The 26,236-nt window shown below is 45.2% G+C and overlaps 1 protein-coding gene across 1 annotated transcript in view; it reads right to left on the bottom strand.

The window, feature by feature from the left end:
* Nucleotides 1-382: 382 nt before the first annotated feature.
* Nucleotides 383-26,236, bottom strand: part of PANK4 (pantothenate kinase 4 (inactive)) — a 42,006-nt gene continuing 16,152 nt past the window's right edge. The window contains exons 4-19 of the mRNA XM_036746189.1: nt 25,494-25,677; nt 24,729-24,821; nt 24,128-24,281; nt 23,281-23,462; nt 22,305-22,386; nt 20,788-20,888; nt 10,932-11,087; nt 8,970-9,082; nt 7,647-7,734; nt 5,880-6,031; nt 4,544-4,599; nt 4,113-4,162; nt 2,693-2,797; nt 2,140-2,240; nt 1,835-1,903; nt 383-1,002 (exon numbers count right to left, since the gene is read on the bottom strand). Coding sequence (XP_036602084.1) covers nt 789-1,002; nt 1,835-1,903; nt 2,140-2,240; nt 2,693-2,797; nt 4,113-4,162; nt 4,544-4,599; nt 5,880-6,031; nt 7,647-7,734; nt 8,970-9,082; nt 10,932-11,087; nt 20,788-20,888; nt 22,305-22,386; nt 23,281-23,462; nt 24,128-24,281; nt 24,729-24,821; nt 25,494-25,677 — 1,900 coding nt within the window. The 3' untranslated portion in view covers nt 383-788. The remainder of the gene's footprint in view (nt 1,003-1,834; nt 1,904-2,139; nt 2,241-2,692; nt 2,798-4,112; nt 4,163-4,543; nt 4,600-5,879; nt 6,032-7,646; nt 7,735-8,969; nt 9,083-10,931; nt 11,088-20,787; nt 20,889-22,304; nt 22,387-23,280; nt 23,463-24,127; nt 24,282-24,728; nt 24,822-25,493; nt 25,678-26,236) is intronic.

Here is a 26,236-nt window from a genome sequence, read left to right as displayed (position 1 = left end):
GTCCAGTTTGGACAATACGTAAGAATGGGCCTTCGGTTTGGAAAGCCCACAAGGAAAAGAACCAAGATTCCCTGTGCATGGCCCCTGCTGCTGGCCAAGCTTATTGAAAGGGGCATTGAGTGCTCCCGGCCTGTCCAGGCTCTCCCTGCGGGTGGCACCATGAACACCCTGCTTCAGGGCCCTGGAAACTAAGGGCAGCCATGTTTTGTTATGCCAACTCACTGCCAGCATCCTGGAGCTCTTTCCCTAAAGGGTCTTGGGTCCTCAGGGAAGCCCAGGATGACATGAAAGAGAATGGAGCCTGGAAACTAGGCTCTGTAGGCTGAGAAAGGCCTGAAGAACTAGCCTTGTCTAAAGGAGCGGGCGAACACGCAAAAGCAACTCTGAACACTTTAAAAACTCTATTTGGTACGGGCCATTCGACTGCTGGCGGAGTTTAGTCAAAGATAGATATATATTTTAAAAAGTCTCTTTAACATTTAAATATATTTCAATATGAATGTCTCACAGAACAAAAAAGTCAAGTCTTTCCATCACAAATACTGCAGCATTAAAATAAACACCAAAATAAACAATATGAGTGATATACATATATATATACGTTTGTGGGTATAGTCTATCAAGTTAGTCATATTGTTGCTTTGAGTCACAAAAGCACAATATAAATACACAATCTGATTGGAATTCCATTTCCCCTGTTGTAATAAAAATACATTCTTTACCACTGACAATAAAGCTAGTGCAAGTGTAGGGCAGGCGGCCCCCCTTCCCAGCCCCCGAGGGGCTGCTCACTTGGCTGGGACTTCATACTTGAAAATGACACTGAACAGCCGGCCCCCAAGCCGGTCGGCCAGCCAAGAGTTCTTGATGACGGCGAGTTTGAGGCTCTCGCAGCGCAGGGCTGCATAGTAGTTGGTATGGATGGCACGGCCCATGCCCTCAATGATCACCAGGTCTGTGCTGCGCTCCCGAACCAGCACTGCCAGCCCTTTGTCCAGACGGCTGCAAGGGAAAAAAGGAACAAGGTGAGCTGGGTACCCGACGTGACTCGTGTGTGCTTACGACGAGCTGTCATTCACTGGCACCTGTGCAACTGACATGAACCTCCATTTTTTCATTTTTGTTAATCTGTACCAAATTCTAAATGTTCCCTTTCTAAAGTGTTCTATCAGTCTAGGAAAGGATTTCCCCTACAACATACCTGAGAAGTACTTGGATGGCCTGTGTTTGAAGACCTCCCTCAAAGGGAAGCCCACTACCTCCTAAGGAAGACCATTGGCCAATGTGGACTAGCCCTTATTGCCACAAGGTCTTCCTGGCCTCAAGCCTTAATGTGCCTCTTGGCATCTTCTGCCCGCTGAGCACCTTGATGAGGGGAACTGCTTGGTCACACTTCCTTGCTTCCCATCCCATGTACATAACATGTTTGGGTGGCAGAGGCTGAGGTTACCAGCTAACAAACTGCTAAGACACACTCAGATGTGCAAGCACAGTAGGTCATGGTTATAAAACAATAATGCGTTCAAAGTTACTGAAAAAAATTCTGCCCAATGGTTAGTGCCAGGTGCTCCCTTTCCCAGACTGAAGTCAGCAGATGCTACGTAGTGGCTCCCAAGGACTTCCGTCACCACAGTCCCCCTTCCCTCTCTCTCTCTCTCTCTCTCTCTCTCTCTCTCTCTCTCTCTCTCACACACACACACACACACACGCCCCAGCACCTTACTCTCAGTAACAGAATGAGGACTAGGTGATCGATAAGGGCCCTCCAGGCTTGTGAGCTGTCTCCAGCCTCTTCCCCATCTCAATGCAGAGCCAGCCAAAGCTCCTGGATTACCTGAGATCTAAGCAGGGTGAACTTGAGCCCGTCTGTACCAAAAGCAGCTTGTCCTCTTTCAATGCAGATCTAGAGGAGACAAAACAGGCCCTTGAATACCACAAGGGAGCACACACACAAGCCCCACAGGGCGGCACAGCAGCTATGTCTACTCAGACAAACACAGACACATACGAGCCCAGCATTGCCTCAGTCTCCTGCTTTCCCAGGCCAGGTAGCCCGCCCACAGGTACAGGAGGGATGCCCCACGCCCACCTGCCAGGGGGCTCAGCTGGACAAAACCTGGCTGCTGGGAGGCCACTCACTGTATGAGAGGGTCCATCGCTGCTATCCGCTCCGCCACAATGAGAGACTCGTTGTAGGTCACGTCGTTGAGGGCGGGTCCAGAATTACAGGCTAATATGACCTGGAGCAAAAAGGGCCATATCAGCAAGGAAGCAACCACTGGCACTGAGGGTAAGGTTAATAAGGCCTTCCGCTTAGGCTTTAATGGGGGTTTCGGTTGCTTGGCATTTAAAGACAAGTCTAAGAACAGACAATAGCCAGTGTCCTTAAGCAAACACAAAGTCTAAAACTAAGGAACAGAAGGCTTGGGAGCTCTGGCTGCCCTGAGAGAGTCACCTTAACTTGCTACAAAACAAAAAAGCCAATGTGATCTCTAAGAACCCCCAAGCTATGTCCTAAATTTTGGGACATGGGAAAATCTCACTGCCAAAAGCGTGACAAGGTCTGGAGGGCCTCCACTCCCACTCACTCTTGCCAGAACCCCTGGTCACCTCACAATTTTAGCAGCTAGTGAACACATGCCCTGCTCTGGCCAAAGAAAAAGGTCCCCACTACTGGACGGCACACACTCACCTCTGTTCCTCTAAAGAGTAGCTCCCTGACAAAGGGGAAGACTCCCAAAATGATGTCTATTCCACTGTTATCTGCGAAAATTAAGGCACATTTATGAGGGGGACCCTGCAAGACAAAACCAGGATGTTCAGTTTGGAACAGGAGTTTCTAAATTCAGAAATAATCATCACAGAAGCAGAGAATGGCCACGGTGGAAGGACCTTGGCAGCCTGATGGTCTGACCCATACAAGGCTCCTTCCCAATCTCACATTCAAGCAGCACTCCGGCTTCAGTCTACAAATTTCTAGCGAGGGGGATCCAACTCGAGCCCTCCAAGGCAGCCCCCCCCACTCTGGATAGGGCCGCTCCAATCATCAGGATCTTTCCTGCCTGCCTGTCCTGTCCCCCCTCTCCCTGCCCCTACCCTCAGAGGCCAAGCAGAGTGAGGTTTGTTCCTCCTGACACATGACTGCTCCCCTGCCCCCAGCCTAGGACTTGAAGACATACAGAGAGTCAGCCCTGAGGCTTCTTTTCTCTGGGTTAAATGGCCCCAGTTCCTCCCAAGTGTTTTCTGACGGCATGGTCTCTAATACCAACTCCGCCATCACAAATGTTCCCCATTATTTCTAACTCTTCTGCAGACTCAGACAAACATAGCCTCTGCACACCAGAGACTGAGGCTAGAAGGGGAGAAGGAATAAGTATTCGTTAAATCCCTACTATGTGCCAGCTAAGTGCTGGGAATGCAAAGGAGGGATGTAAATATTCTGACAGGAGAAACATGTGAATCATTAGGCACATAGAGAAGCACAGAGTGGATAAAAGTCATCTGAAAGGGGCAACAGCAGCTGAGGGGACTGGCAAAGGGCTCTGCAGAAGGTGGGAGCAAACTGATCCTTGAAGGAATTAATGATCACTAGAGTCCAAGCTTTTACTGGAGAATTAAAAATATTTTTAAAAAACACCTCTGTATGTGTGTGTATACACATGCGCACATGTGCTCACAGGCATGCACACGCACTTCTCCCCCCCGCCCCCTGCATGCACAGTCAGCTATGTCTAACAGACACCCTCCCGTCCTGATCAGGGCCGTTCCCTCCCTACCACACAGGAGCCCAGAACAGAAGAATGGAAGAGGCCTTTCAGAGACTCCCTCATGTGCCAAGGCCCAAAAGGAGATGCCCTGTGCCCCGTGTCCAGGGTGGAGCCCAGGCCATGTTCCCAGGATGCCACACACTGCCTGCCTGGCCCTGCCCTTCCTCATCCCCTATTAATGAGGTAAAAGAACAGGAGGGTCAGAGAAGCACAGCAGTCTAGGTGATGCCCATCCCCAGGGTGGAGCAGCATGCTCAGGGCAAGGAAGCCTGGCCCCGTCTTGGGTCCATCCCGACAGCACTGGGCCAGCGCTCACTTGGACAGTCTGCAGTACCACACACATACCTTCAGCCGCTGCAGCCACTCTCCATAAGAGTCCACTAGCCAAGGACGCTCTAGAGGAGAGACAAAGCCCCATTAGCAAGATCTTCCCAGCCACCCACCGGGCAACCACAGCTCAGGCCAGGCTGGGGGTGGGGGGGGGGGTTGTCTCTATGACTCTGTGACTAGTCCATTTTAATGAGGAAAAAGGGAAATTAAGCCATGTAGAGGCTTTCCAGTTTACTAAAGTCCTCCCAGCAGCTTCAGCTATCAGTCAGTCATAGTCAGAGGGCTATTCCAGGCAGGACAGAAGATAAGTCAGTGGGCTATCCCATGAAGCACTAGCCATTAATCAATAGGTCAGCAGGCTATCCCAGGCAGTGCTGGCTGTCAGTCAGCAGGCTATCCCAGGCTTCTTGCCCCAGTGCCAACCACCTGCCCTAGGGCATCCATACCTTGTAATTTCTTCTTGGCTTCTTCAAATCCAAACTGTGGCTCAGATTCCAGAACACTACACAAAAGGAAAAAAAGGTATGAATAAAAAGCCTGTTAGCTCGAATGGAGAATGAGATTAAACCCTAAGAGCTGAACCAGCGGAGCCTCCTAAGGCCTGGATTCTGGGCAGGGGGGCTGAGGGCCTAAGGGATGCCCAAGCCCATCTCCAGGGGCTGTGCTAGAGGGTCCTGCCCCAGACAGGTGTGGGGCTACGGGAGATAATGAAGTCTGTCTCTAGCAACAAGGGACTCCATATTCCGGGGGCAGTAGATGGCGGTTAAATGGCATGTGTCTCTAAGACCTACACAATCCTCAATCATAGGCCATGACATGCAGGTCATGTTGAGAACGTGGAAAAATCCAATGGCACAGCTGGCCCTCGTGTCCTGTCCCCCACACTGATGGAGAGAGAGAGGGACTCCAAACATCAGTGAGAGGATAAGGGAAAGGGGGGAGAGAGCTCCAAAAGGGAAGAACACACACCAACGCTGCTGGGTTTTAGGTTTCTTTTAAACCCAACAGTAGTTTCAAAAGAAGAAAGAAAAAGGGTTATAAAGCTCAGCTCACTCCCTAAAGCATATTTAGAAGAGGACGGCAAGGCAGGGTCATTTCAAACCAACAGGAAATGTCATTAGCTTAAATCAGATGCTTTGCTCTAGCTTTGCACACACACTGATGGGAAGAGTTGTAGTTCAGTACAAATCTAAGTTGCTTTAACAATTAAAAAGGTGTCGGGGAATAAAAACATAAAAATATTACAACATAAACTAGACAGAAACTACAAATAAGTGCATTTCACATGGGTTTCTCAGGGTGACCAATTATATAATCCTAGGGAACATTTTTAGAGTGCTTTTTTAAAAAAGAAAATAAAATCACTGAAGGTGAGGGCTTTACCAGTGGAACAGATTTCATTCTTAATTGTTTTTTAAAGTGTGTGTGCCCCTCCCCAACATCATAGCGGGTTTCATTCAACTGGTGGAGGCCTGTGGGTGTAGATGAAAAGTGAGCTTCCAGCTCAGCACAGCCAGGTGTTCAGGACAAAGGCTGAAAGCAGCCCCTTAGCCTGCTCCATGTCAGGCTGGCTGGCTCTCCACATGGCGCACCCATGGGCAGGGATGGACCCAGGCCTTGGCCTCAACAACCATTCTAGACCTAGAATCAGTGGGCGCACAGGGGCGGGAGGGGACGTCACATTCACACCATTCAACTCAATTGGGGCTGGGCAAAAAAAAAACCAAAGCGGGAGGGAAGGAAGGTGCTTGGAAACGGTGCCGTGAAGGGTGAAACACCTACTCTGAGACTGCTTTTGCTCCCCAGTCAAAGACATTCCCCGCAAGAAGTCCTTTCACCAGAGCAAGCTGCCTCTCCTCCCAGCCTAATGAATCCAAAGATTGGATTACTCTTTGAAAACATTTTAACGCTATGCCATTTTCTTTCTGCTTTACCTGTAGAAAGATACGAGACATTGGATATACAGATGAAGAAATCATCCTTACCCAGCTGCAGACGTTCAGTCCCCAAGACCACTTCCAAGCACTCAAGCATTGTCCTCTAGGTTCATGGCCTCTACTGGACCAGCAAGTCACCGTTATCAGTACAGCGCTCAGCATAAGCAAGGAAACAAACACAACGACTGTTCTTTGGGGCCTCATCAAGCAGTGACCAGGGCTGAAGCCGTTCTAAGCAAGGGGACACTGTTCTAATGGTGTCTTCCCTCCTTTGCCACCACCAGGGCACTGGCGGGTGGAAATACCAACATACAAACCACATGTTTGCAAAATGAGAGATCAAAGCAGGAATAACATAAAAACGCTAAGCCCAGGAGCCCAGGGCTTCTGATGGCCACTGGACTCCCCTGCGGTTGGGTGCGTGAACTTGGGCAGTCCCACAGGGTGGGTCAGCATGACAGCACTGAAGGGGAGGGGAGGGAGACAAGGCAGGCTGCAAAGTTCTCCCTACACACCCAGGCTGCTCTGCTCTTGGCCAGGAAAGTCTGTTATGGGCAGGTCTTCTCTCTCAACCTGCCTGAGGGGTTGGGGGAGTCTCACCTGCCATGTTTCTCAGAAGAGGGCCAAACTTGAGCCTCTCAGGCAGAAGAAACTGCCACATAAACCCAACATTCCTGACTATACTATGGATGACCACCCCCCATCCAAGACTATGCCCCACTTATCCCATTTATTAATAATTTAGTGGGAAGAGTTCTAATAGCAGCTGCTATGATTAGTCACTATACATTTAACTTTTAAAATACAGATAAGCATACACTTTGGCATTCCAATGCCAAACACCTTTCCAGTGGCATAATCATCCACAAACTAGGGGATGAGGAGAAGACTTCTGGATTCTGCCCAGTTCCCCAGACAGGAGCTGGGGAACACTTGGGGAATCTAACCTTGGCTTCTTTCTGTCCCAGGATGAAGCCCCAAAGGCCTGGGGTTAGCACAGAGCCCACACATCAGTCACAGCAGTCTTTTTAAAGGCATTGCTGGCCAATCGATTGCAAGAGAAGCAGCATTTCTCTCTGTGAGATACAGTATGCCTTCTTCCACTTGGCTGGTTTTGGGGATCAAAAGGGGGTGCTTGGGTAACTCCATATCCCCCAACAGAGCCAGAGGCTTTGTTTCACCCTAAGAATCCCTACTGAGATCTAGCTGGCTCTCTCTCCTTTCTCTATCCGCCCTCCTTCCTCCCCCCTACCTGGTCATCTTGGGTGTAAGAGTACCCCACACGATACCTCTATGTGATCTATGGGGGAAATCACCGTGGCGCCTTCAATCCACAGGCTTTCAGCAGACACTGCCAACAGAGAGGGCCGACTTAGTTTGGGGGGAGGGGTATGGACACCCTCATGAGCAGCTGCTTAGTTACTGGGGCCAGTCATCAGGGAGCTGATCAGAACCTGGTGACAGACTAGAAGGCCCCTCGTCTCTCGCCCTTTCCCAGTCTCAAAAGTGACCCAGCTCCCTTCATAATTCAAATCAGGCAAACTGCAGGAAACCGAGGCAAAAGTTTGCAGACTTACATTTCTGTCCACTCTGTAAGGAAAGCAGGACTTACTTTTGAATAGGGGTCTGGGAAGTTGAATTCATTCAAACAATGCTCCCTCGTTTCTAACAGGCTCCTCACCGTCAAGGTTCCATAGGCACTAAGTAAAAGACGGAGAGAGAATGGATGAACACTTGGAGCCAATGCCACTAGGTGTGCACCTTTGTGTGCTACCTCCTGTAAGCAGGAACCTTGGTGGAACTGTTGGAATGATTTAATTTGGATAAAAACAAACACTTGTTTCAGGCATAAACCACAAAGATATCACGTGGTCTGAGGAGGTACAGCCACAGAGAGCACCAGGGGTGACCCCATCCCAGCCGCATGAACCCCAGGCCCAGGCCCAGGCCCCCCTGGAGTCCCACTGGCCTGACTATAAGAGCCCCTCAGTACAGCCCACTCCAGCCAAGCACACTGTAGGGATGCTTCATTTTCTTACCAGCTGCCCTCATCACCCCAGTACCATTCAGTACTTAAGCCATTACCAGACCAACAGGGCTACTGCCTATTTCCTCCCCTGCAGCTCTACTTTCCACATAAAATACCCTTCTTTGACCCCCTCTCCTCTCTATGGTGTCTCCCCTATTGGAATGAAAACTCTCTGAAGGCAAGGACTACATTTCTTTCGGCATTTATAGTCCTGGGAGCATAGTGCAGTGGCTGGCACACAGTAGCTGCCATTTATATAGAACTCTAAGGTTTACCTCATTTGACCTTCACAACAAGGTATCTTTTAACCTCATTTTACAGATTAGGAAACTGAGGCAGGCAAAAGTTTAAGTGGCTTGCTCAAGGTTACCTGACTGATCAGTGTCTAAGGCCTCATTTGAGTATGGGTCTTGCTGATGCACAGTCTGTGCACTATGCCCAGTGGCCTCAGGGTAGGGACTGAATAACAAAGTGGCAACAAGCACACAGGTGCCTCTTGCTCCAAAGGTGGGTGTTGACAAAGAACCAGGAACCCTTGAAGGTCTCCTGAAACGAGTGCTATCATGGAGGAGGGGGACAGCGAGAAGTGAGTCTAATAAGCGTGTGATGCACCTTAAAGGAAAATGATTTATGAGTGGCATTCCATCTGCCAAGTGAGAACTCTATATTCTAAGACCCGACTGGCTATTTCTGTCTGGAGGGAAAACAGCCTGGGGTCACCACATCATGGAGACCTGCGAAGGCCCAGGGCTGAGCAGCCCCCAAGGGTCAGCAAGCCAGGAAGGCACTGGAGGGCCTGGCATCTGGATGACTAGGGCAGGGACAGAATAGGAAGGAACAGCCTATTCTTCTCCTGCCTAGGGCCGGAGAAAGCCATGTTATGTGAGGAACCATGCAGGAACTTACAATGGCTGATGTCTTAGCGTCTGAAGCTTATTCCAGTACTTCTGTCGGAACTTTTCAGCCCGTTCAGCTGCATCGATGGAATCTGGCTGGCTGGCTATAGCCCGATTCACAACCTAGGAGAGGCATCAAGTCATTTCAAAATGAAAGTGTGCTTGGTGCCCCTGGACCCAAAGAGACTGCTTACATGAGGACTCCAAGTGGTGGTGGTGGCCAGAAATCTCCTTGCAAGGCAGGTGCCCCAAGGGCGCCAAAAACAGAAAGAAAGGCCCCTGGGCCCCAAATACTCAGAACAGCAACAAAGAACCCGAGACCCTTCAGATGCACGCTGGCCTGACATGAACGAATCACTGTGCCATGTTACTGGGATATTACACAGGAGAAGGTGTGTGAACTGATGCCAAGTAAAGTAGGCAGAGTCAGGAAACCCATGATGCCGATAATATAAACAGAAAGAAGGGTCATGACATTCTGAATGAATGCAGGGAAATCAGAATGGCCGCTGGCCTCAAGAAGGATGATGGGTGTGGAACGCGGAAGGCTGGACTTGGGGATGTCCTGGATAGCTTTGCTGGGAATCACCTGGCCCGGGTGGGCTCTACCCATGGCCCTGAAAGAATCAGCAGGTGTGACTGCTGGGACCCAAGAAGGGCCACAGTACACAACTTGTGGACTATTTATTACATGGACTTAAGGAAAGAATGCCAAGCTGGGCCTCCCCAGCTTTAGCCCTAGCTCAGGCACCATCTTGCCAACTGACCTCACTTCCTTCTCCTTTCTGAGCCTCAGTATCCTCATCTGTAAAATGAGGGAACTGGACTGTGCGACTCTGTATGGTTCCCTGAAGTCTCCTTTTCGTCAAAGGTGTCATCTCGTCCCGATGAGAGAAAGAATTAAGGCTGAATTGCCAGCCATTCTTGCAATGACTTATTTAAGATCCGAGTTCAAATCTAAGCTCAGACGCTGACTAGCTGTGCTGGGCAAATCACTTAACCTCTGTCTACTTTCAGGTTCAACTGCGAAATGGGGACAATAACAACACCTACCTCAAGGGGTTATTGTGAGGATCAAGTAAGATCAAAGCACTTGGCACATAGTAGGGACTGTACAAATGAATGTCCTTCCTGCCCCCCTCCCTTATTTAAAGTGATCCGCTTCCGACATGGGCTCTGGAAGCCTGTAGCCAAATAGGAGCAGAAGCAGGTCATTCTGAATTCCCAGAAGCCGCTCCCTGCAGAACAGAAAGAGGAGGCCAAACCCAAGCCCACCTCTGGGGCCATCTTGGACATACAGAGCACAATTGAGTATTTCCCCAGAATCACCTCTTGCCACTACTGGAATGGAAACTCCTTGGGGCAGGAGCTGCTTCCTTCTGTTTCCCTGGATCCCCAAACCCTAGCACAGAGCCTGGCACGCAGAACTGGCTTGATCAATGTTTGGTGATTGCTTGGCTGACCCAAGGCCACATGTTCACACACTTTCACCAGCTCCCCCTTCTGACCCAAGGCCCAGTGTTGGCTGATGCTGGCTAGCAGTGGACGGCCCACAACCAAGGGGTGGGGAACAGTGAACCCAACAGGAAGCTACCTGGAGCTTGGTCTCCACTTTGGCTTTACTGACATGCACTAACCAATGGAATCCACTTCCTTTTAGAAGTCTTTTCTCATCCAAGAGGTTGAAACCAACCTTATTTGAGAGGTAGAATGGTTACCAAGAAACACCACTATCTTGCTTGCACCTCCTTTTGGTTCTATTATTGACCATGTCAGGAAGGTTACATAGCAAGAGTTCAAACCAATGGAATGGCCCGTGGCAAGGAAATGATGCTTTGGAAAACAAGAGAAACTGCATGGAGGCCCAAGGGACCCACTTTCTCAGTGTCACTGGCATCTCCATTCTCCTCTCCCAACAAGCAATAGAGCTCAAAAGTATGTATTTAATATTTTCCATTTTCGGAGCACTTACCCCATCAAGCGCTTCCTCAAAGCAGGTAAGCCAGTATTTCCGGGCCATGGCATCATCCGTGAGGTCAACTGTGTCAGGGATATAGGAAGATGGGTCTAGGAGGAGGGGCAGATCAACCAATGGCCTTTCTAATCGATCCATTTCCAGCAAATCAAACTGGGGAAAGAGAGAAGAGGAGCCCCAAAGAGGTCACTTAGATGTTTTGGTCAAAAAACCAAACCTCCCATTTACTGTTTTAAAATTATTAGTCTTCCACAAAAGAGAAAAAAGAAAGTTGAATTTTATATTCTTATTTTGTGCCATGGCGAAAAAATTATATTCTAACTTCTTGCCACTAACTAACTAACCCAGTGTTTTCTTCCATCTCCTCTCATGTATTTTTTTATGCATCTATTTATTTCTATCATGTATCCTCTATTATTAGAGGGTCAGATCCTTGAGGGCAGGATTGGTTTTCTCTTTGTCCTTCTACAACCGATTTGTTCCAGGGAAAGGAGGCACTCCAAGGGCAGCTGGGATGTATTTTCTTACTGGAACTCACTCCTGGGTCCCCATCTGCCTGTTTCCCAGGAAGGCAGTGATCTCAGGCAGGGAAGCCTGCATCTTAGAGCTCCTGGCCAGTGAGCAGACACAGAACCTACTTCTCCTTCTGCCTGGCATATAGGGAAGTCGATCAAATGCCCAGTGCAAGATGAAGCAATGATAACTTCCCAAAGAAGGAGTCTGGCTTTCAAATACCCCAATTTGGAAATGTGACTGCCCAACAGAGGAATGGGCCATTAGCCTTCCAAGTCAATGACAAAGAATAATTGCATGAGGAACATGCAAGCGCTGAAGCATGTGACAGTGGAAGGGGTAAAATGGGTCATTTCAATGACATTAAAAGTGTTTTGGACTTACTAGCTGTGTGACCTTGGGCAAGTCACTTAACTCCAATTGCCCTACCCTCCTCTCCCTGCCAAAAAAAAAACAAAACAAAAAAAAAGTTTTTTGGACAAATATAGCCAAGATCAGAAGAAAAGCAGAAAATGGGGGGGAAAATTTTAGTCTCAGATAAAGGTCTTATATCTCAAATACGTAAAGAACTTTGTCAAATCTATAAGAATACAAGTCAATTCCCAACTGATAAATGGTCGAAAGATGTGAAGAGGTAGTTTTCCAATGAAGAAATCAAAACAATTTATAGCCTTAGGAAAAAAATGCTCTAAATCAGTATTGAGTAGAAAAACAGAAATTAAAACAATGCTGAGATATCATTTTACACCTACCAGATTTCTAAAATGATTGAAGGCGAATGCAACACACGTTGGAGGGGATGTGAAAAGATTGGGACACTAATTCATTATTGGTGGAATTATGAGCTGATCCAACCATTTTGGAAAACAATCTGGAATTATGCCCAACTGCTTATACCCTTTGACCCAGGAATGCCATTACTAGGTCTATTTCCAAAGATAACTAGGGGGAAAGGGAAAGAACCTGTATGTTCTAAAATACTTATAGCAGCTCTCTTTGTAGTGGCAAAGAACTGGAAGTTGAGGGGATGCCCATCAGTGGGAGCATGGCTGAGCGAGTTGTGGTGCATGATTGTGATGGAACGCTGTTGTGCTGTGAGAAGTGATGAGCTGGATGATAGGCTTGAGCAGAACCAAGAGAACACTGTATACAGTGACAGCAATAGTGTTTTAGGAATGACTCTGAGTGACTCAATCATTTTGACTATTGTAAATACCCCAATGAACTACAAAGGACCTGTAGAGAAGCTACCTGCATTCGGAGAAAGAACTGATGAACAGAATTATGTATCGAATGATTTTACATAAATATATTACATAATTACATACTTCCATAATTACAAAAAATTACATAAATATAAAAATATAAATGAATGTGTCTAATGGTAGCCATCTCTAGGGTGGGGAGGGGAGAGGAGGAAAAAATGGGGAAAAAAGTTACATGCTAACTTTATTATGTATTTAAAAGAAATAGCAAGTTGTACACAATAGATTTGCAGTTTTATGAGCACTCATCTTTTTTTTCCTATCCTATGTTGTTATGAAAAATGCTTGGTTTTAGTTCTTAAAAGTTCAGAATAAAAGAAGAAAGACTGGATATACTTTGCATTATGTTTCTCCAAAGACTTTCTCCATGTTGATGCCACCAAGCAAGAAATCTACTTGACACTTAAGTCTATAATAATTCCTCCCACTAAGATGCTTCACTGGAGAACAAAGGTGAGCCTAGGGCTCTGGATAGCTTTGCCAGCACAGCACAAGCCCAGAAACAAACTGGGTCCTTTTGGCCCAAGGACTGGCCCAACTAGATGTGAGCAGTCCATGAGCTCAAGAAAGTCTTCTGCTGACATCCAGAATAGGGGGTAAGAACCTGATTGTTTATGAGTATGATCACCATACTTCTCTCTTGTTTCCCTTGGTAATTTTCTTTATCTCATGTTCTGGTCCTGAGCAGGGGTCCCTAGATTTTCCCCAGACTGCCCACTGCCTGCGGGGGGTCAATGACAGAAAAGGGTTAGAGCCCAGGGCTGGAGGGAGTCCTTCAGTCTGGCTTTCGCAGGGTGGTGAAATCAATCACCAACTCAGAACTAATTAATTTATTTACTTTAGGTCCTTAATCTAGTCAGTCCTGAGAATGCCATCTGACAGCCCCAAGTCATTCAGTAGCTGCTTCTTTGTTAAGAAAGCTAGAGCACTATCACGTGCAACCTCAGCAATTTCTAGGTTAATGTGGGTTGGATTTGGCTTCAGCCACATTCCCATCTTGGCATGTGAGCCTGGTGGGAAGGCCTTTATTTCACAGGTATGTTAATATTCAATTCACAACGTAACTGCTATAACCATCCCTTTCTTGTTTTTCAATGCATGGGGTTCACTTGTGCTAAGCTTCCTTGGCCACAAAAGTAATGTGTCATTTTGGAAATGGTTATTCAATAAACCTGTGACAGCCCATGAAATCGGTGATTTCCACCATGACAGAGCTGTGAAATCAGCCATCTTGTCACTGATTAACACCCAATCCTAGCTGGTGACACCGAGAGAAGGTTCAAAAAAAACCATTGTCCCTTGTTGTTCATTTGCTGTGGCCATCTTCCAGGTCTGCTAAGGCATGCCTGGCAGCCGACTGCCTTTGGAGTCCAGCAGAGTCCAGCCCGAGTCTGGGCATGGCCAGTGGGCTGGGCCTCCTTCTGAACGCGGGCCTGTGTGCCACTATCTGTCCACCCTGGGCCTCAGCAAAAATGGGCAGGGTGGAGATGCTGGGAGAGAGACAAGAAACACAGGAGGGATGAAATGGGGGACAAATGAACCCTACGGACAGAAATACTTCCATGGAAGAAGGTACTGGACCAAAAGGGAGGGAGACCTGGGTTCTAGCCAATAACCCACTATGTGATGACGATGGTAACTAGAATTAATAAAGTGCTTCAGGGTTTGCAGAGTGCTTTCCATATATTACCTCATTGGATCTTCACAACAACTCTAGGATATAGGTGCTATTACTACTCTCATTTTACAGTTGAGGAAACTAAGGTAAACAGAGGTGAAATTACTTGCCCAGGATCATACAGCTAATATGCCTGAGCTGGGATCTGAACTCAAGTCTTCCTTGGTCCAGACACAACCCACCTGGCTACTCAGCTGCCCATGATGTGATCCGGGACAAAGTAACTTCAATGGGCTTTGCTTTCATTACCTGGGGGGTGGGGGGTGGGGTAGACTGGATAATCTCTAAGACTGCTTCAGATTCTAAACCCAGTCATTTTCAGAAAGGCTGATGACTGAGAACTAAAAGGGAAATAAAAAAGCCCACGTCCTATGCTTCTTTCTTATGCCCTCACACCATCTCTGTTTCAGAATAGCCGTCTGTTTACGAGGACACGGAAGGCCCCGACTCTGGGGAAGTGGGCCCAAGCTGGCATGGATGGGTTTGAAAGGACGGCACTGTAAGAAGGTCACTGGCAGCAGATCTAATCCTTCGGATGTCGACTGGACTTCGACGGCCAACCAAGCAAGCAGGGCCACTGAGTCTCTACAGGCTCTAGAAGGTGATGGTGGGGCCGTGGCAAAACCTGGCAAGCTAAGTCATGTGGCTCAATGGTTATGCCAGACATTAACGCCGTCCCTCCAAGGAAAGCAAAGGCTGGGGATGACAGAGTCAGAACATCCAAATCTTCCCTCAGACACGTCCTAGCTGTGTGACCCTAGACTAGTCATTTCACTTCTGTCTGCCTCTGTTCCCTCCACTGTGGAGTGGGAATAATAACGGCACCTGCCTCCCAGGGCCATTGTGGGGATCAAATGGGGTAACGTGTCAAGAGTTCTGCAAACCTGGTACAGAAATGTCAGTGATGGGCAATGCGAGAGACATAGTGGAGGGACCAGCCCTGGACGTGGCTTTTCAAGAAAACAAAATGGGGAGGCAGAGTCAAGAAGGCAGATTGAGAGTCAGCATCTTTGCCTACCTCTCCCTGCACACCTTCATAACAACTGAGAAACACACCAGACCAAATTCTGATCAGCAAAGTTGAGAAAAAGTGTTAGTGAGTCCTTTGCCCAATCCTGGACAGCTTAGGAAGACAGACAGAGGGCTCAGTAAGTGGACTCCTGGGTGTGGGCTGGCCAAGAATGCAGAGTGCTCCAGAGCCCATTGATGAAAAGGAACCAAGGCAGAGCGACAGGCAGGGATCACCGAGGAGAAAGAAATGTCCTGGAATTGCTAAGTTCTGGGAGTAGGAACAGGGACCATCTGGCAGCCAGGTCACAGATCCAGGGCAAAGAGTGGTGGCAACCAAGCACATGAGCCCAGCTGAAGAATGAGCAAGAAAAAGTTCCAGAAACTTCACTGGGTGGTTCTCAGGCCTAGAGCACTGCAATGACTCATTTCTAGCCATTAGCCCTACATATATGCCATATAAAAGCCTGCAATGGAGCAACCAGGGCAGGGCACCAAGACCAAAGGGGAACTAGCCATTCCGTCACTCTGACCCTGTAGAACCTCCCAGCAGGCTAACATTGAGCGACCAAGCCCAACTGAAGTATACAGAAACTCAACTATGCTCAAACCTGGGTGAGGAACATGCAGAGCTCAGTGAACAGATCTCTCTATGGTCAGACCACTCTGAAGACAATGAAAAGTTGAAGGGCCCCCCAGACTGAACTGCAAAAGCAGCAGCAGGATATCAAAGGACATATGCTCAAGCAAAACATCCCCCCTACCTCCCAGGTGAGCAGAGCTCAACATCAACATGAAGCCCAAAGTCAAGAAGGAGACTAGCAAACAAACAAAAAAAAAAAACCTGACCTTAAAGAGCTACTATGGTGACAGGAAGCTCAAGACAAACTTAGAAAACAATAACTTGAAAACATCTACAAGCAAAGCCTCAAAGGAAAAAATGCAAATTGGACACAAGCCCAACAAGAATTCCCAGGAGAGCTAAAGAAAGAAAATTTTTAAAAATAGGAAAAAAAAAGACTTCAAAAAACCAAGTAAGAGATAGAAGGGAAATCTAGAAAAGAAATGAGAGTAATGCAAGAAAATTATGAAAACAAAATTAACAACTTTGTAAAAGAAGCACAAAACCTCAATGAAATGAAGAAAATAATTCCTTAAAAATCTGAATCCAAAAAAAAAAAAACAATAAAAATAAATTTAAAGAAAATTTGAATCAGTCAAGTGGAAGCTAATGATTCCATGAGACATCAGGGAACAATAAAACAAAATCAAGACTGAAAAAAATACAAGAAAATGTCAAATGTTTCATAAGAAAAATTACATAGAAAATAGAACAAAGAGAGATAATTTAAGAATCAATGAACTACCTGAGAATTATGAACAAAAAAAGGGCCTAATCATCATATTTCAAGAAATTATAAAGGAAAAATGCCTAGATATCTTAAGAACCAGAGGGCAAAATAGAAACTGAAAGAATCTACCAGTTATCTCCTGAAAGAAACCTCAAAATTAAAACTCCCAGGAATAAGTGAAGCCAAAATCCAGTACTTCCAGGTCAAGAAGAAAATATACTACAAGCAGTCAGAAAGAAAGAATTCAAGTACTGTGGACCCACAGTCAAGATCACACAGGATCTAGTAACCACCACTATAAAGGAACAGGGATATTCTGGAAGGCAAAAGATCTAGGCTTACAACCAAGATTAACCTACCCAGCAAAAATGAGTATAATCCTACATGGGGGAAAATAGATATTTAGTGTAACAGAGGACTATCAAGCATTCCCTACGAAAAGATCAGAGCCGAATAGAAAATTTGACATTCAAACGCAAGATTCAAGAGAAGCAGAAAAAGGTCAATGAGTGAGAAATTATAAAAGACTAAAAAAAGACAGAGGGAAATATACAGTTAGCAACCATCACTGTGAATGTAAATAGGATGAACTCATTCATAAAATGGAAGAGGATATCAGAATGTATTAGAAATAAGAATCTGTACATTGTTGCCAAGAAACACACTTGAAACAGAAAGATACAGAGTTAAAATAAGATGCTGGAGCAGAATCTATTATGCTTCAACTGAAGTAAAAAAAGCAGAGATGGAAATCATGATCTTGGGGAAAGCAAAGCAAAATTAGAACTAATTAAAAGAAATAAACAAGTAAACTACATTTTACTAAAAGATACTATAGACAATAAATTAATACCAGTGCTGAACACATATGCACTAAATGGCATAACATCTAATTTCTTAAAGGAAAATTAAATGAGTTACAAGTATACAGCAAAACTGTAATAGTGGGGTACAGCAATTTACACCTTTTATACCTAGATAAATCTTACAATAAAATGAGAAAGAAGTTAAGGAGCTGAATAGAATTTTAGAAGCATTAAATAAGATAGGCCTCTGGAGAATGTTAAATGGGAATAATACCTATTCCTCAGCTATGCATGGCACCTTCAAAAAAAAAAATGACCATTTATCAGGGTATAAAAATTTTACAAACAAATGCAGAAAAGCAGACATCAAATGCATCTCTTTCTGAATGCAATACAATAAAAATAATGTTCAATGAAGGGTCTCAAAAACAAAGATTAAAAATTAACTGTAAACTAAACAACACAATTCAAAAGAATGGGTGTGTCAAAAAACCATAGAAATTATCAATGATTTCATTAAAGTTAATGATAACAATAAGACAACATACCAAAACTTATGGGATATAGCCAAAGCAGTATGTAGGGGAAAATTTCTATCTCTAAATGCTTTACATCAATAAAAGAAAAAAAGGGCTATTCAACAAATAAGGCATATAACTAACAAAATAAGGAAACAAACAAATTAAAAAACCCCAGTTAAACACCAAAGTGGAAATCCTGAAAATCAAAAGCAAGACTAACAAAACTGAAAGTAAAAAAAACAAAATTTTTGAACTAATTAATAAAACTAGAAGCTGTTTAAAAAATAGACAAGCCATCGGTTAATTTGATTTTTTAAAAGGAAGAAAATCAAATTACCAGTATAAAAACTGAAAAAGGGGATTTCACAACCAATAAGGATGACATAAAAGGAGCAATTATTAAGAGCTACTTTTCCCAACTATATTCGAATGAAACTGACAGGTTTTTTTTTTGAGGGAGGCAGGCAATCAAGGTTAAATGACTTGCCAAGAATCACACAGCAAGTAAGTGTCAAGTGTCTGAGGTAAGATTTGAACTCAGGTCCTCCTGACTCCAGGACTAGTGCTCTATCCCCTGAACCATCTAGCTGTCCTTGATAAGCTTAACAAAAAGGATGAATATTTACAAAAACATAAATTGCCCAGATTAATAGAACAACAGAGTACTTTAATAACCCTATCTTAGAAAAATAAACTGAATAAGCCATAAATGAATTCCCTAAGTGAAAAACCATGATACCAGACAGATTTATAAGAGAACTCTACCAAATAGTTAATATTTAATTCCTACCCTACACAAACTGGTTGGGAAAAAGAGTAAAGAAGGGGTTCAATCAAATTCTTTCTATAGAATCAGAGAAAGTAAAAACAGAGAAAGAAAACTATAGAGCAATTTCCCTAATGAATATTGATGAAAAAAATTTAAATAAAATACTAGCAAGATTATAGCTATATATCACAAAGTTCATATACTATGACCAAGCTGAATTCATATCATAAATTCAGGACTGGTTCAATACTGGAAAAATTCTATTTCTTACCATATCAATAACAAAAACAATAAAAATTATATGATTATATCAACAGATGCAAAAAAAAAAAGCTTATGACAAAATATAATACCCATTCCAAAAAAAAAAATAGGAATAAATGGAGCTTTTCTTAAAATGACAAGTATTAGCTATATAAAACCAAGAGCAAACATATCTGTAACAGAGACAAACTAAAAGCCTGTCCAGTAAGATCAGGGGTAAAACAAAGATACCCATTATTACCATTATTATTTAATATTGTACTAGGTCTGTATCTCAAAGAGAAAAATGTACAAAAATATTTATAGCAGCTCTTCTTGTGGTGGCAAAGAACTGGAAACTGAGGAGATGTCCATCAACTGAGGAATGGCTGAAGAAGTTGTGGTGTATGATGGTGATGGAATACTATGTGCTCCAATAATTAATGAAGGGCATGGCTTCAGAGAAACCTGAAAAGATTTGTATGAACTGTTGTGAAGTTGTGAGGAGAAACAGGAGAATAATTTAAACATTAACAATAATATTATGAAGATAAACAACTCTGAAATACTTAGTAACTGTGATCAACATAATGACCCACCACAATTCCAAAGGACTCATGATGAAACTGACTATCCATCTCCAGAGAGAGAACTAATGGAAATCAGAGCACAAACTGAAGCATATTTTCTTTTCTTTTCTCATTTTTTTTCTAGATATGGCTAAGGCAGAAATGTTTTGCATGACTATACATATGTGTAAACAGGTTTTGTTTTTCTGGCCTTCTCAATGAATGGAGAAGGAAGAAAATTTCAAACTGAAAAAAAAATTAATTTAAAAAAATTTTCCAAGTAAGTTTAGATGGCCAGGCTGATGTTTCCTCCCTATGGCCTATATAGAGGAATCAATTGCTACTAGAGAGGCTTTATTAAATCTGAGAACCTGAGACTTCTGAGAGCGCAGAGAAATGCTCTAAGCATTCTGCGTAGAGGTGAGCTGTCAGGGGAGGAGAAATAATGATAGGAGGTCAAGGTGTGGCTCAAAGTCACTTGAGAAAATGGTGGAGAGCCAGCCCAAGAGCTCCTACCAGGGCTACCCTTGATCCCCATTCCAAACATATGCTCACCCTTCCCGCCCATCCCAATATGGCATTTAACCTACTAAAGATGTAAATACTGTAATCGAAAACAGGGGTAGGGGGTGTTTTAAAACTGCTCCCCAGCTGTTCTGGGTGTGTTTATTTCCCTCAAGGTGACTCTAGAAGGCACAGACCTTGTACCCCAAACCCCACCTTAAGACCAAGGATGACAGGGACATAACTCCTCTCCATGTAAGCTTGACTCATTCCAAGGACTGTCATGCTACAGCTAGCTTCTGAGACAGACGAGGAAAAGTGCCTTAAAAATAGGGAGGCTGAGATAATTTTAAAACATGTAATATACCCCACCTCCAAATGGGTGACCCACCACAGTAAAAGCCTGAAGAGAGAAGGAGCCTGAAAATTCTATGCTGGCTTAACATTAATATCAACGGAGACCACATGGCCAGGATCATCGAGGAGCTGAAGTCCAGAAAGAGGAAGTAGCTCACTAAAGGTCACACAGCTAGTGAACATGAGGCTGGCACCCGGCCTTCCCACCTAGAGCCCCATCAGGAACGCTGATGCTGCCTCCCACCAGGGCATCCCCCAAGGGACTCACAGTGCCACTCCGAGCTCTCTGCATAGGATACAGTTCTGGGGACGTACTCATCAGACCAGAACTTCCAGCGTAATTCTCTCCCCAGCTGTACTGGTTAGGATCTAGGAGAATAAGAGAAGGTGATAAGTCCTCAAACACAAAAGGTTCTAAAACATGCTACACATCCAGGGAACAGAAGACCAGCAGAAAGACTGCCTCAAGTATCTGAAACTCGAATCCTTTAAACTATCTAAAAACACCTAAGGAGTCAAATTCTGCTTGCTAAGGAAAAAAAAACAAGGGACTGGGCCTTGCTTTTGTTGTCGTTCAGTCATTTTTCAGTCACGTCCAACTCCTCATGCCCCTATTTGGGGTTTTCTTGGCAAAGACACTGGAGTGGTTTGCCGTTTCATTCTCCAGCTCTTTTTACAGATGAAGAAATTGAGGCAAAGGGGGGAAGTGACTTGCCCAGGGTCACACAGCTAGGAGTGTCTTTGAACGCAGAAAGATGAGTTTTCTTAACTCTAGGCCCAGCATTCTATGTACTTCACCACCTAGTTGTCCCTGAACCCTGTTTAGGTAATGTCAAATTAGCCAGATTTCTTTAGGGATAGGCTATTAGAAAAATAAGCAAGGCCAGAGAAAACTTCCTGTTGTATTTAAATCAGGAAACTTACAGGGAAGACATTACAGAAGTTGGTCACCAGGTTTATCTTTAAGATCCGAGAACAATAGTTCTTTTAATTTCTGGGAAAATAAGATACCCAACGGTAGAACTAAGTTCTCTAATTTTTGTAAGGCAGGGGACACTGCTGGGATCACTTAAAATATATTTCTCATTTAAGAAGCAGTTTATGACTTTAGGAAAAAACCAGTCATTAGACACAGAGAAACAGGATAAAAGGTAATTGAGGGCCCAAGACTGATGATGGGAAAAAGGAAAAGAAGCAGTTAGTAGAATTTGAGATATCTGTCATTCTTGTTTACCTTGACTAATGGTTTCTTTTGTCAGGGAGGGGAGAGAATGACAGAGAAAGAGAGAGAGACACAGACAAAGGGACAGAGAGAGACAGAGAGAGACAGACAGACAGACAGAGAGAAAGAAAGAGAGAGATACAACTACATGAAGCCCCCGGCAATCACAGGGAAGCCAAACATAGGAATGTGTCAGCCAAATTCTCACATCTAGGCCTCTCTGGAATGATCACAATCAAAGGTCCTGCTTTTTCCATTCTCTAGAGGAAGAGAATATTGGCAGAGGCAAGAAATAAGATGGCCAAGTTCTACCAATTGCACTTAACTCAAAGAATGGAAATGGGAAAGGATAAGGGTTTGGTTTTTCAAAACCCAATAAAATCACAACTGTTAACAGCCTAGCCATTCCCTGCTGATGGCATCTTCTGCCCCTGGCCTACACCACCCAGGACCTGCTCCACCCTATCTTGCTCCCTAGCGCTTCATCAACACATGCCATCCCACTGTATCCACCAACATTTCCAAACAGTGCATTAGGAAAAAAAGAGTAACCCTCTACTCACTGTCTTGTTCTGCTCCTTTTAGGAATGCTCCGATGGCGCCCAGGTAGCCTTCGTGCCTCAGGAACAATGCCTGAACCTCTCCCTGCCACAAGATGAAATATTGCATTGGGATGGTCCCTGATGGCCAGCCAGCATGGGCACTTTGTGCTCACTAGGTGGTTTAAGGCAATTACAATACACGTGGGTACCTCGCCTCACACAGTCAATGCATTCCTGAAAAGTTGTGCATAATAGACTTTTGTCAGCTGAAGAGCATATGAACTGCAATAGGGGAGTTTGCTAGCTACAGAAGTTCCAAGGTACATCTTTCTGCCAGGCAAAGATCCGTTTGTAAACAAAATCATGAATTACCCCATGTATCTATTTGGGAGCTCTCAGTATACACAGCCAGACTCGGAATACGGGGAAGGTCACCTGTCCAGGCTAACCAAAACACGGGGGCATCGGAAGACACTAAAAGGGCCACAGAACGGCAGCAAGCGAAGGCAATGAATGCTCAGACGCTTCCCAGATAGGGCACGCTGACATCAACGCTGTCACCTACAGGGACCAAAGGGTCACTGCCCAAGTCCTTTGGTCCTCTGCATGGGTGGCTTCTCCACAATGTGGGTTACAGATACATGAGGAAGAATCCTCATCGTCCTTCTCCTGGAGGACTGTTGCAAAGTGAACAAACCAGAAAGAAGGAGAAGTGCTGGGTAGCTCCCCAGCTTCATGGGCTCCCTGAGGTTTCTCCAAACCAACTCTACTCAATCACTCAGGGCTCAGGCCATGGTGAAGAATTCGATGGCCCCAACTTGTAGCTAATCCAAAGAGGCAAAGAGGAAGTCTTACTCTGCTGCCTCCATATATTTAGAAACACTCAACTCTCTGAGAAGTGATTCTGGGTTAAGGGAAGGGAAGAGGGACAGAGTAAAGAATGAATCCCCAAATGCAACATGGCACCAGATTACAAAGGGGCTTCACTCTTCATTACCTTGGAGAAGAAGTTAATGCTGTAAGTGATTGTGCGCATGGTAACTGGATGGCCCCGAATGAAGAAGCCCCCAAAATAAACTCTGTCCAGGTTGTGGATTTTGGCGTAGAGACAAGCCAGCTGCCCAATGTCATTGCTGATCATGTGCAGTAAGCTCTTGGACATATCTTCTTTGGAGAACTCTAGGAGAGAGTAAAAACATCTTGGTGCCAGGTCAACAAAGGAGATGCACTAACCTTGAAGGGTTTGCAAAGCATTTTATAGACATCGTATCCTTCTAATGACACTGTGATGTAGGTGCTACTGGAATCCCCATTTTGCAAATGGGGAAACTGAGGCTCAGAGAAGTTCAATGACTTTGTCCAGGGTCACCTAGCTAGTACCTGTCAAGAGGTGGGATTCAAAGCCAGTTCTCTCTGCCTCCCAGGTCAGCCCGGAGACTTCCCCACATGCCTCTTGTACTGCCTCTTCCCCCAACAAAGCACAGGCAGACATTAATCTGCCCACAGGGGAACTAAAATTCTGACCACAAATGCCTCACACCCAAGCAAGGTTCAACTCTCACAATGAAAACAATCATCAATTTAAGGAAGGAAAAGGTTACGTGGGTTCATTCCAACAGGTTTCCATTTCCGCCTAGTAACTAAAGTAGAAATGCTGCAAGCAAAAATGTTTTTTCTTTTTATAAATCAGAGCATTCTGTAAGCAGCAGATGGGAAGGAAATTGCCCCAGACATCTGTATATAATTCCCTGCTAACAATCTCGTGAATCAGCATTCTGTTCGCTGTAATCAGTGCAGACTCTGCCTCTGGATTTCTGGAAGAGGAGAGCATCCAATGGGGGTACCTTTATCGGCAGTGGCAGACTTTCCAAAGCTACTGGCTATGAGATTGCCACTGAGCCCCAGGGTCTGGTAGGCCCCACCATAAATATCTCGCACCAACATATCCACATTTGTGTGCTGGCCCTTTGAGGCAAGATGTAGCAGCTCATCAAATTTCTGGAAGCAAAGAACAGAGGAAATCAAGAGATTAGCTAGATTTCGGGACCCAAAAATCATATGATGAAAGGAGGCCCAAGGTGTGATGGCCGAGGCCTGTGAAGGCCCCACGAGCTTGGCCTCACCTCCCGCCTCCCAGACTCACATCCTGGGATGCCAACACCAACAAGGGTGGCCCAGCTCAGGACAGTGCTAATATTGATAAACCTGCTGTTGGAACCAAGCGCCTTTAACATGCAATAGTACCCTCCCCAACAAAGAACTGGGGCTTTGTAGGTCCTGGAAAATAATAAGGACCATATCATAAGCTACTGAAAAGGGCCTTTGGGATGGGGGGGGTGGGGAGATACCCTCAAACCACAAGCTGCAGAGGTCTTACTTATAATGTCCCTTTCCTTCAAGGAACCAGGAAAGAAAAACCATAGCCCTACAAAGGGCTTCTGATACCTTTGTCTTGGTAAGCAGGGCGCCAAGCCCCCAGAAGGTGCCTCCTCCAATCGAGCTCCCGCCAATCCACTCAAATTTGTCCTCCGTCTCCACCTAGAATCAGGGTAGTCTGGTTAACACTGTGGTTCAACATGACTCAACTGATCGATAAGTGAACTGTGAGCATGGGGCCTTCCTCTGAACGGGCCAGGGGCTGGGGGCTGGAGGGCAATGGCTCAGAGGGGCTGCTTCTCTATTAGCTGCTCTGCATTAGGAGGGAAAAGGCAGACAGCTAAGGAAGTGATACCCTACTGGGTGCCCCACCATCCTCACCCCTGCCCCTGCTCTCCAGAGACAATGAATCTGGATCTCAGAGCTAAACAGGGACTCAGCTTCGGCAAGATTCGAAGCATCTACTGTCATGACAGCACAAAGAAGGCCATGGCATCATGGAGAAACGAGAGCCTGGCTTCCCTCTGTATGTCAGTTAGAACAGCCCTTTACATACAGCAGCTCGTGTGAGCTCCACAACAACCCTGGAGAGAAGGGGGAAGAAAGGTTATTCCTCTCACTTCATAGCTGATGAAGCAGAAGGGCAGTTCTGCTCGAGGTCACATGGCTGATGCAGCGGTGCCAAGAAAAGTGCCCCTAAATAAAGACCCTCTAGAGCAGTCAACAGCTTCTCCTTTGAACTCAATGTTAGGACCCAGATGCAGAAGATGACTAAGCCATGAGTTAGCCCCCTCCCTACTGAACCAGTGGTACCTCCTGCACTCCTCCACTCACCTTCACTATGGAAACTCCAGAGCCAATATTGACAAGGAGGTATGGGAAAATGTTAGGGTGGTTGGTCTGAAACCGGAATTCGGGATCAGCATCTTTCTGGTACATGAATGCTTCATGGGGGATATTCTTTAGCACAAAATTACACCCTTTTATCAGGCAAGTCATCACATCTTCCTTATCAACTCTGAAAAGGAAATCAAGCACTGTTTCAAGAGGTTAGTCTTCAACTTTATGTGTGTGTGTGTGTGTGTGTGTGTCTGTGTGTGTGTGTGTCTGTGTGTAGGACAGACAGAGATGGATAGAAGATAGAGATAGGTGGATGGATTGGTAGACAGATAAATAGATCAACAGATGATGCATAGAAAGATAAACAGATGACATAGAAAGAGGTAGATGAATGAGTAGAGAGTAAATAAATATATATAGTAAACAGAGAAATATAAATAGATAGTAAATCAATCGACAGACATACATATAAAAGGCAGCCATTCTAAATAAATCCTCCCAAGCACTGACCTAGGGAGCAAATTTCTGAAGGGGGACCCACTCAAGTGATAACAAAACAGAGGTTTCTGAGAACCTGGTTCTGTGGCTTAAACTTGTACTTCTGCTTCTCCATGATGCTACATCATCAATACGGGAGGCTTTCCAATACAATAACTGACTCAAGCATGGGTAATATAAATGATCCCAGCCTCAAGGGCTGACATTTCTAGGGAAACTCAGTTCCATACACAGTAGAA

This window comes from Trichosurus vulpecula, chromosome 2 (assembly GCF_011100635.1).
Source record: "Trichosurus vulpecula isolate mTriVul1 chromosome 2, mTriVul1.pri, whole genome shotgun sequence".
NCBI classification, from domain to species: domain Eukaryota; kingdom Metazoa; phylum Chordata; class Mammalia; order Diprotodontia; family Phalangeridae; genus Trichosurus; species Trichosurus vulpecula.
The sequence above is the reverse complement of the archived record's forward strand: the minus strand, read 5'-3'. Positions and strand labels throughout refer to the sequence as shown.